The sequence below is a fragment of the Danio aesculapii genome, chromosome 17, assembly GCF_903798145.1.
Source record: "Danio aesculapii chromosome 17, fDanAes4.1, whole genome shotgun sequence".
NCBI classification, from domain to species: domain Eukaryota; kingdom Metazoa; phylum Chordata; class Actinopteri; order Cypriniformes; family Danionidae; genus Danio; species Danio aesculapii.
This window is the reverse complement of record NC_079451.1, coordinates 29,819,557-29,831,675: the sequence shown is the minus strand read 5'-3', so window position 1 is coordinate 29,831,675 and position 12,119 is coordinate 29,819,557. Positions and strand designations below refer to the sequence as shown.

The following is a 12,119-nucleotide window of genomic DNA, read 5'->3' as shown; positions in this document are numbered from 1 at the left end:
TTACCTGCACTTCAGCGGCAAGCAAAAGGTGGGCGGCAGAGTAAAATGACAGCGGTGAAGTGCGCCAGACAAAACTGTGTTCAAATACTGCAAAAACACGTTTACTTGCACTAACAGAACAATGAATATGATGCAGCACATAAACTGTCAGCACAGTGAAAACTACTGTCACAGACGTCTATATGCAAATAACTCTTAATAAGCCAAACCACACGGACTGGATGATTTGCAGCTCCGCTTGCTCTGACGAGTGCTACAGAGATCACATGGTGCATCAGTGTTTTCATAGCAAAAGTGTGAAGATGTTTTTCAGACTGAAAGAAAAGTTGTTCTGTTACAGAAACAGGTATTAGATTATTTTTTCCCTCTTCTTTTTAAATTAGTTTATGCATACTTTATTGATTTGCTGCTTATTATTATTGAATATTTAAAAATGGTCAAGATTATCTCTTCTTATTTGTATCACGCTCATATTTATACAAAAGATCGCTGGTTCGAGCCTCGGCTGAGTCAGTTGGCGTTTCTGTGTGGAGTTTGTATGTTTTCCCTGCGTTTGCGTGGGTGTCCTCCGGGTGCTCCCCTGGAGCAGAGGGCCTGTTGACCACCTCTGTACACACTGCTCTCTCGTTTAGAAAAGGCTTTCCACACAAGCCATCTCAGGCCCCGTTTACGCTAATGCATTTTCATTTTAAAGCGCATAAGTTTTGCTACGGTTACGCCATCCGTCCACACTACGCTGAAGTTTTTGGGCACCGAAAACAAAGCGTTTTGAAAATGCTAGAGAAGCCATTTTCATTCTAAAACACTGCTGCTCTGTCTCAGTGTGGATGGGGGGAAAACAGACATCTGAAAACAGACATCAGGGCTGCAGGCATTTGCCTCTCTAATTGGGGCTTTTCCTCAATATTAAGTAGCCTACACACAGTTCAGTCCTGCATTCAGACTTCGCAAGTTTGCTATGGAAAATACTCCTGAGGGCACGTTGGGTAAATCTTCAGAGGGAACAGTGTACTTTATAACCTTATTCACATCATCCTGGCTACGCTTTTATTCACTTTCTTAACAATAAAATGAAAACATGATATAAGGAACTGCTGTTTTCATTTTGATATTAACAACTTAACAGACAGCAGAAATGTTGAGACGTCGTGCTGCATATGTGAGCATCATCTTCACTGTATGCATATTTATAACAAAACGGAGCCTATAACATAACTGCTTCCTTTCATTCTCATTGAAAAACAAAACATACCCTCTCTTTTGCTGAATATCAGTTTTAATAATCAATAATGGCCATTATAAAAGTATAACGTACAATAAGTTTATACATTATAGGAAAGAAAGGCAAACAATCAATCAATATACAGAATGTATGTGGTTACATTAATTATTAACTTATCTTTGCGCTCAGCCAAAACACGTTACCTGAGAACAAGTAATAGATTCAAAAAACCAAAGTTGGGGAATATGTCGTTAGATATAGACAACAAGATGAATTAAATATCACATTTAACAAATATAGTGAGATTAGATCCAGCGGTAGATCCTTGATGAACAGTCCGACAAGCACAGCTCTCATCTGGCTAGATATGCTGCAGCGCATGCCAGAGTGTGTGTGTGTGGTTATGGGATGTGCGTTTTTTAAAGCTAAAACGTACTAGTGTAAACGGGGCCTCAGTCCCCAGTGCAAGAGTTTTTTCATCTGCAGGGGACATTTTTAATGTGCAAAGACCTCAGCCTATGCCAGAAAACAGAGATATTCTGATATTTCTTTTGAAAAATGTTTCTTTATATTAATCCGTCTTCTTTAGTTTCTATTATTTTTTCTTTCTTTCTTTATTTTGGAATTAGTTTTTAAAATAGCAATTTAGTTATATATTATATGTTAAATATATATTATTTAAAAAAAAAAAGAACAAAATGAAGAACAAAATGAAAGGGCTCTTCACCTTAAATTAGTTTCAAACAATTCTGTTAAAAAATCATGACTAAATCGTATCGTCAGATTATTATCGGCAATCGTGAGTCAGGTGACGTGTTACAACCCCTTTTTAAAAAAATATATTTTATAGTATTTTATATTTTATTTTGTACTTTTTTTTCATACACTGTAAAACCCAACAGGCAACTTTATCAAATGAAATGAGTGTAGTTAATTCAAAATTGACTGAAAGTTAATTCCACTTATTTGAAAAGAGTTTTGAACTCTATGTTGAAGGTAATGATTTAATTTAATACCTCATTACTTTAGTTTGAATGGTTTAACTTGAATGGTTTGTTGCAATCGGTTTTCTCAAACTGTTTGAGTTACCTTGGCTTTTTGGGGTTTTACAGTGCATGATTCCAATGTTATTTGAATTACTTGCAACTCATACAGGAGTGATGTTCATTAAACATTTTTGAATTACTGATTATGCTGTGCTTTTACTAACATTTCCTGGTGAATAACTGTTATTAACTTGCAAAGGTCAACTTCTGCTATCATTTGGCTTTTCTATTTAATCAGTTTGGACTGTGGTTGCATAAATACCTCTCTCACTCCCTGAAGGGGGCATAAAAGGTGCTGTACTCATCCCAGCCATCAGGGGGCAGCGTTTATTCTTGTGCTCACAGTAGACATGACATTGAACTGCAGTGAAGGTCGTGAAAAATATATTTTATGCAGATCTCCATCTGTCCCGTTCTTTCCTGTTCTTTCTCCCTCTGTCTCTCTCCTCTCACCCCAGGCAGTGCTTTACTTATATTGCACATTTTTTGGATGGCAGTTAAGTTTTATCTTGTGTTTGGCTGATCTGTGTACTGGCACTGCTGTGTCTGGTATTATCAGCTTTGGCCGCAAATATGACAAATTGGGGACAGACAAAGATTTTTACGGAAAATTCCAGGACCTTATCTCTGTTTCCCCTTAGCCGGCCTGGTTTTATGTGCTGTGGCCCTAAAAAGTCTATTAAATCATTTTTTCCAGGATGCCTTGCGTTTTTGGATTAAATTTGATAGGATCAGTATTGCTTACAAACTCTTGAGCTGATAGCACTCCAGCGGGTCTTGGTTCTCGCTTGTCTGCATGTGAAGGCTTTTCAGGTAGAGCGGACGTGCGCGAGGGCCGTCAGACTTCATTTCATGGGAATCAAATTTGAATGTCAACAAATTAGATTTGATTTGGGCTAAAGCAGAGGAACATGTTCATTTGGCGCTCCGTCTCGGCTAATAAGTGTAAATGCTGAGTGTGATTGATTTCTTGATGCGTGAGCTAGCATAATGTTGCTCGTTTGAGGAAATATTTCAGGATTGGATTTGTTTTATGACACTTGTGCAATGTGAAGTTCAATAAAATGATGCAACATTACAAATTTGGTTCAGAATAGATCCTTTTTGCAAGACTGCGATGACACATCAGCATCTTAAATCTCTGAAAGTATTTATTATTTTCATTTCTAATGTATAAAGCCAGACTATTGTATCATCTTTGGATCAAATTACAAGAGAAATGCTGTATGCAATGTGAGAGTAAGCTGTGTTAAAATGACATTGTTCCTTCTTACTGACATTAACAGTCTCACCCAATTTTTTTGTGTTTTAAATTTGTGAAAACACTACTTTGGAGGGTTTTTTGCTATTTGAGCAAATTGGAATGTAAAGTGGGTGACACGGTGGCTCAGTGGTTAGCACTGTTGCCTCAAAGCATAAAGGTTGCTGGTTTGAGTCCTGTGTGGGTCAGTTGACATTTCGCCACCTTGGAATTATAAGGTTCTATCTGCGTTCTGAATGATTTTGAGATATTGAGTTTGAAGTTTTTGCATTTCATATAGCAGTATGTGTTTAACATTTTTTTTTTTTTTTAAATAAAAAAAGTCTTAATGTAAACAACTTATAAAAAAACATCCCATAATGTAAATAAGATGTCATTTAATATGAATGTCAATAACTCAATTTTGACAAATGTCAGATAGAACTTTATAATTCTAAGGTGATGATTTCTGTGTGGAGTTTGAATGTTCTCCCTGTGTTCACGTGGGTTTTCTCTGCGTGCTCTGATTTCCCCCACAGTCCAAAGACATGCGCTATAGGTGAATTGAATGAACTAAATTAACTGTAGTGTATGTGTGTGCATGTGAGAGTGTATGGGTGTTTCCCAGTACTGGGTTGAAGCTGGAAGGACATCCTGCTTTATAAAACATGTGCTGGACAAGTTGGCGGTTCATTCCGCTGTGGCGACCCCTGGTAAATAAAGGGACTGAATTTAATGTGAAAAAAAAATTAGTGGTACTCTCCCATTCACTACTTTAAGTTTATCCTACTACGATGCAGAAAAACCCATAAATGTGAAAAGGGTCTATATTCATTAATTATATCAAGTTGCTATGTCTGAATTAAATTCTAATTTAATATTTAATTGTAAAAATGTTTAATATTATATTGCTCTCTGTATTGTCATCTAAATATAAAATGCGTTTGTTAAACTCTTGCATTTTTTAGCTTTACTTTATCTCATGCATCTGTGTGTTTATAGGACCATCAGCTGAGCGATGATACAGTCCTGAACCAGATTAGTCTGGCAGAACCATCTGAACATGAACTTCCAGACCTCAGTGCTGAGGAACAGGCCTTCATACTGGCCACATGGTGAGTTTCTCAGTTCATTTTGTATGGGGATTAAAAACATAAAAGAATGTTCATATTCTGTAAAACAAGTTGCATCTCTTTTGGTTCAGCCTTTGTATGTGCTGCTTTGACTTTATTTACATATGGTATTAAGATGCGTTTCGGTTGATCGGATTAAAAGCAGACAACATGTTGTTCACCCCTGCTGTTTTAATCCATTTTTTGATGACTTTAAAGTGACAGTTATGTAAAGTGACAGCTATTGACAATTGAGTAATAATTGCATCTTGGCTGATTTTTGACTTCAAATGGTTTCATTCCAATCGAAATGCAGTAATGATGACTGCACAGAAGTGGCCTCTAAAAATGCTGTTGCTTGCAGTTGCATTTCTGCCTGCACCTGCAATTCACCAGACAGTAATTTGAATCAATCTTGTTCATGGTGACTTTCACCCACATCATACACAGATTAATACCCATAGTGCTATAAAATGCTAAAAAAAGGATAGTATTTTGATATTTTGATTACTTTTAAAGGGATACTTCACCCCAAAATGAAAAATCTGTCATCTGTCATTTATTCTATCATCACTTCGTCACCTTGGAATTATAAGGTTATATTATTATTATTATAATGATTATCAGAATTATAATGATTTTTAAGATATTGAGCTTCAAAGTTTTTGCATTTCATAGCAAACAGTATGCGTGTGACAATTGTTTTTTAAATGAAAAGTCTTAAAATGTAAACAACTTATAAAAAAAAAATCCCATAATGTAAATAAGTTGTTATTTAATAAGAATATATCGATAACTCAATTTTGACAAAAATGCCAGATAGAACCTTATAACTCTAAGGTGATGACTTGTCACCAGTGCTGTGCTAGTTACTGAAAAATAGTAACTAGTTACAGTTATTAGTTACTTCAAAAAGTAACTCGCTTACTTAATAGATTACTTGCACTAAAAAGTAATGCATTTCTGATAAAAGTCATTTTTTGAGTTGCATTTTTAATGTTCCCATTAATGCACCTTATAACGCCACTTCAGTGCTGCATGGAAAATACACTGTTGATCAACTTAATTAATTTGCATTCTCACAACTAAGACACAAGACTATCTTAAATAAAAAGTCATTTTTAAACACTAATTAATTTAGTCAGACCAGTGGCACAAAAATGAAAATATCACAATTTATGTTAATAAACCAGCTGATTCATGTATTCGGAAACAAAAAAGCAAAAAGTAAAGTTGCTTCAGCATCATAAAAGTTGTTGTATTTAACCCTTAAACATGTTCCTTCTCAGCTTGAGTATGAAAACTAGCGACGAAATACAAAACCTTTATGAAATAAATAAAGAAATAAAAGTAACCTGAATTATCATTCAGAATCAATTTGGTAAACTCAGCACCAATAAACTGCTATTATAGATGACCATAAATTTGATGCATTTCAAGCAAAAAAAAAAAAAAAAAACATGCTCAAAAGAAATCCATGAGCAATTTTCAAACTAACCACAAATTAATTGTGGTATATTTTTCTAAACAATACAGCACTATACATTTTAAATAACGTATTCTGAAATCTAACAGAAATGTGTCACTGTGTCTACTAAAGGAATCAATTTTGTTATACAGATAACAAATGTGTGCTGATTCATTTGAAGTAACAAACTTAGTATTAGTAAAATTAAATATTAATAGTATTCTCAATAGTCTCTCGGGCTCTCTCGTGCTCACATTCGGCCTACCTCTCGCGAATTCTGTTTCTCTTGCGTGCACACTTGGCCTGCTTCGCGCTGATTCGGTCTCTATCACTTGCACATTTGGCCTCTCTCGCGCTCACCTGGTCTCTCTGCTTTCGCTTGACTTTTGTCCAGTCTGGCGCCTCGATGTGTCTTCTTTACAGTGGTTGGTTGGCATCCACCAATCACGCAATGCGTTGCCACTGTAAACAGGATGATGTAGGCTAGACTGCAGCCAAATGCATCATATTGTAATGGTCAATATATTTAAAAATTAAAGAGTTAAAGTATTAGTTACTGTCAAAAGTAATTCCGGTACAGTATCGCATTACTGCTTGTCACAACTTGAGTTTCCTTTTACTGTTGAACAGAAGAGAATTTTTTTTCTGTAGACATGCATAGTATTTTTCTTTCTTACTATTGAAGTCGATCGCTAGTTTTTTTCTTTTCATTTTTCGAAATATCTTTTGTGTTAAGCAGATAAAAGGAATGTCGTAAAAGTTTGGAACCACTTGAGTGTGAAAAAGGGGTGTGCAAATTCATTTTTGGATGAACTAACTCTTTAATTGTTCATTTGTGTGCATGTTTGCATTGGTAGGTTTTTGCCTTGTTCAATAAATAAATTAAAGACCTTTTTTGATATGGCCAAATGTGTCTTAACATAAGCACAGACAAACAAAGAAATATGAATATAGTAAAGGGTAGACTTTTTATAAGCAAAAGCTGACTAGTACTAACTGACAAAATAGTGTGAGCTACACTTTGTGTATGGCAGCACCACATCATTCCTTCAGTCAAAAATAGTTTTATTTAAATTTCAAGTGAATCCACATCTGATTTTGTTAGCCGCGAAGGATGTCGCTGCGAAAGTAAAAGTTTCACTTTTATGGATTTTCTAAATCTAGCAAAGGAATTGCACACACTGCCACTGTCAACAGTGAAATGAAACACACATCCTGGTTTTTCGCTAGAAGCGTGAGCACATGTCTCTCGGCCTGTGACACTTTATTATAGACTGTTTTAAGAGTCTACCTCGTGGATGCGATATTAAACATACTTCTGAAAATCAGCTTGTCAAAGCCCAGAGCCAGAACGTTTTACGAGTATGGCTTCAACAGGTCCTCTGGCTAAAATTTGCCTCGGAAATCCAAGGAAAAATTGTCTCCTCTTTGTCTCCTAATCCTCGAGATTAGTTTTAGTAGCTGTAGTATTTTAGTTCCTGACTTTTAAAGCTGCAGCTCAGCATTAATCATGTTCGGGATGTGTAAATCTTTGTTATTGCACAGAGTCTTGTTTTATCTTGGTAAAATTTAAGTGCTGTGTCAGGCCTCTGTCTTGCAGAATATGTCCTTTTTTTATGTGTGTGTGCCCAAGAGTGCATTGACAGTGGTCTTCTCTGTCCTGGAGGGGAAAAAAAGTGTATGGTCATCCACCCCTATCTCTGCCCCTGTGGAGGATCAGGCTTCTTTTACACTGCTCTCTAATTAGATTTTTAGCAGCCAGTGCTACTGTTTGTTGCAGAAAGGTCGTCATCGTGCCTGACTGGCTGCTAGGAGACAAATTGCAGGCGTGGAATAATTAGCAGGGCGTAATTATGCAGGCCAGGGGCCTTAATTGGGCTGCGTGATGGTTGAAGGTGAATTATGTGCCGTCACTGGAGCAGTCAAGCAAAAACACACGTACGATTTAATGGTGTTCTGCTGAAATGTGAACAGCGTGCCATACATTTGTTATCCCCGGCTAACGTAAAGATCTGTGACGCAAATGAGAAAGTTATATGGCTTGAGGAAAGTAGCTGAAGTTACGTAGAGCTGTGCTTATAATAATACCATTGAATAATTGAAGTGAGGGCTGAGATATTTGATAGGTCTAGATGTGTAGCAGCTTATGTTTGGTCCTTTTGACTGTTTGACAACTTGTTTTAATGACTCTACTGCAATAGATTGGGGTGATTTTCACAAATCTCGTGGGTTATAATCATATTTCAGCCATCCAAAGGGAAATATTTTACAATGAAAATTGAAGCTGGCGTTTAAGTTATTTTCTGGGTTATAGCAATCAGCAATGTCTATATAAAAATACAAGCAAATACATTCACCGGCCACTTTATTAGGTACACCTTACTAGGACTGTGTTGGACCCACTTTTGCCTTCAGAACTGCCTTAATCCTTCCTGGCATAGATTCAACAAGGTACTCGAAATATTCCATTGTCTTTTTTTAAGAACTATTATTTAATAGAGAAATTTAAATCTTATTTCTGCTAAATAAAACCTGGTATATAGACAATATACACTCACCGGTCACTAAATTATGTACACCTTACTAGTACCGAGTTGGACCCCCTTTTGCCTTCTGAACTGCCTTAATCCTTTGTGGCATAGATTCAACATTGGAAATATTCCTCAGAGATTTTGATCCATATTGACATGATAGCATTACGCAGTTGCTGTAGATTTGTCGGCTGCACATCCATGATGCAAATGTCCTGTTCCACCACATGCCAAAGGTGCTCTAATGGATTAAGTTCTGGTGATTGGGGAGGCCATTTAAGTACAGTAAACTCATTGTCATGCTCAAGGAACCAGACTGAGAGGATTCACGCTCTATGACACGGCGCGTTATCGCACTGAAAGTAGCCATCTGAAGATGGGTGGTCATAAAGGGATGGATCCATGTTTTTGTGGTGTTGACGCCAAATTCTGACCCTACCACCGGAATATCGCAGCAGAAATTGAGACTCATCAGACAAGGCAACGTTTTTACAATCTTCTATTGTCCAGTTTTGGTGAGCCTGTGCGAATTTGTAGTCTCAGTTTCCTGTTCCTAGCTGACAGTAGTGGCACCCGGTGTGCTCTTCTGCTGCTGTAGCTCATCTGCCTCAAGGTTGGACATGTTGTGTGTTCAGAGATGCTCTTCTGCATACCTCAGTTGTAATGAGTGGTTATTTAAGTTACTGTATCTATCAGCTCGTACCAGTCTCTCCATTCTCCTCTGACTTCTGGCATCAACAAGGCATTTGAGCCCACAGAACTGCCACTTACTGGATACCTAATATTATGGTACCAAATAAAGTGGCCGGTGAGTGTATATACGATTGGTAAATATATACTTGGCTGAACTGTAATTTCTTTTTGTGAAACATTTGTTATTGACATAAATTTGTCATTTTTTAAGTAGTAATAAAAATGATATTTTTTAAACATTAGAGAAGCCATAAAACAATAAAAAAAAAAAACATATTTTGATATCTCAATTATTAGAAATGAGTTATTCAACACATTTCTAAACATAAGTTTTAATAACTCATTTCTAATTTATTCGGATTTTATCTTTGCCCTGATGACAGTAAATAATATTTGACTAGATATTTTTCAAGACACCTCTATACAGCTTAAAGTGTCATTTAAAGACTTAACTAGGTTAATTAGGTTAACTAGGCAGGTTAGGGTAATTGGGCAAGTTATTGTATAACAATGGTTTGTTCTGTAGACTACCGAAAAAAATATAGCTTAAAGAGGCTAATAATTTTGACCGTAAAATGGTTCATAAAAAATTAAAAACTTAAAAAAATTATTCTAGCCGAAATAAAATAAATGAGACTTTCTCCAGAAGAAAAAATATTATCAGATATACTGTGAAAATTTCCTTGCTCTGTTAAACATAATTAATTCTTGGTTTGTATTTTACAAGAAGTTTGTGCTTCATTTTAAGTGTTGTTTTGTGTTGTTGTGACTTTGCAGCATAGACTTTCAGAAGAATAATCCCGTTCACAAGCTGAATGATGAGGAGCTGCTGGCCTTCACCACGGTAAGACACACTGTTATTCTCTAACAGGCCGCATTGCAGTTGACACATCTCTTATCAGCACACACAGTTGTGTTTTCAGGCTGACAGATGGAGGGCATGTAAACAGGTCTCTCTCAATTGCTCACAGTTTAGCACCTAGAATGTGTGTTTGCGCTAACAAATGCAAACAAAGGAAAATGGTCTGTCGCTTGTGCTGTTCTGCTCCACAAAGATGAAAAGATGTCAATCTCTGGTCATTTCTGCTGATCTGCTCAAATATACAATGTATATTTCTTCTCAGAAGTTGACATGCTCCTCGCAAAATTACCAAGATGATCATTTTTAAATAAGCAAACATGAGAATTAGGGAAAGTTGACCAATTATCTTTTATGCCCAGTGCTGTCAGGATTTTAAATGGAAACCATTCATTTATTTTCTTTATACATGTATGTGGTGAAGAACTTGTGTCGTGTAGTTTCAAATGCAAATAATTTTTTTTCTCTTCAATTTTCTGCTTAATAATAATAATAATAATAATAATAATAATAATATGCATTTTATTTAATATTTGATTTATTTAGAATAATTATTTTTGTATAAAACCTTTCAAAGATAATTATGTTTAAAGAAAAAATGGCAAAAGATTAATAATAAAAAAGGTAACTCTACAATATGGGACACATAGTTAATGTTTTTAATGACATCTGGGAACGTAAAAAAAAAATACAGTTCATTGTTAGCTCTAGTTGACTCATGATGCATTACATATTACATACAAGCACAGTGTTGGATATTATTAATTCATTAGTTGAACTATGATTCATAAATACTGTATAAGCATTGTATATTGTTGTGTAAATGCATAAACTAACATTAACTACCCGTGTTGTAAAGTGTTATCATAAAAACACATTAAACATACACTTTACATAATACATCATTTGATGATAGTAAAAGCCCCCCCCCCCCCCCCCCCCCCAAACAAGTACAATTTTCCAACAAGTACAATTTCCCAATGATGTTTAACAGAGCAGGGAATTTTTCGCAGTATTTCCTATAATATTTTTTTCTTCTGTAGAAAGTCTTATTTGTTTTATTTTGGCTAGAATATAAGCAGGTTTAAATATTTTTAAAACTATTTTAACTATCAGTATTATTAGCCCCATTAAGCAATATATATTTTTTCATTTTCTGCAGAAGAAACTATTGTTTAGAAATGAGTTGAAAAAAAAAATCTACTTTCCGTTAAACAGACGCTAATAATTCAGGTGGGCTAATAATTCTCTCTTCAACTGTACATATACAGTTATTTTCCTACCTGTAAATAAGGGAAATAAATACAATAGAATAAAAATATGAATCAAACTGTGCTTTAAGCATCAAAGTCCTTCAGTCAAGAGCAGTGAGTGATTTTTCTCCTTTTGTTTGATTATTAATGATAAGAACAGTTGGCAGCTGGAATATTGCGCGCTGTCACTTTAAGAGCAGCGCTGTTCTGATTGATGCTTTCACTTTCGCATGTCTTTTGATTCTCAACTCGTTTGTTTATTACATAAATGAGGGTTGTTATGAATACTCAATAAACACCACGTTTTGACACAAATTTGTCAAATGTATTTGACCATTGAAACGCTCACATTATGATGACTTTAGATGTCTATGCTCTGCTCGTCTTTGAGGTGGAGCGCATACAAACAACAGCATGTGATTTCTGTCGCACTTTTAAAAACATGAATGATTGGAATGTACATCAATGAATGATGCGCATCTCGTGCTGCAAAAGTTACATTACAGTGCTTTTAGTCATTTTCACATGAAACTGAGCTTTGCAGAGCAACAAATGAGTACAACTGGAAAGGGAGCGCTATCTGATGCAATAATGGTTTTATCTTGATTATTGTTTTTCCATAATCGTTTAGAAGTCAAAATTGAAATTGAACTGGAATTTCAATTAATTGCACAAATTATCCTAATCCTAGTTTA

The 12,119-nt window shown here is 35.5% G+C and overlaps 1 protein-coding gene across 1 annotated transcript in view; it reads left to right on the top strand.

Moving 5' to 3' along the window:
- Nucleotides 1–12,119, top strand: part of ttc27 (tetratricopeptide repeat domain 27) — a 166,133-nt gene that overhangs the window by 48,053 nt on the left and 105,961 nt on the right. The window contains exons 8-9 of the mRNA XM_056477309.1: nucleotides 4,511–4,623; nucleotides 10,090–10,156. Coding sequence (XP_056333284.1) covers nucleotides 4,511–4,623; nucleotides 10,090–10,156 — 180 coding nt within the window. The remainder of the gene's footprint in view (nucleotides 1–4,510; nucleotides 4,624–10,089; nucleotides 10,157–12,119) is intronic.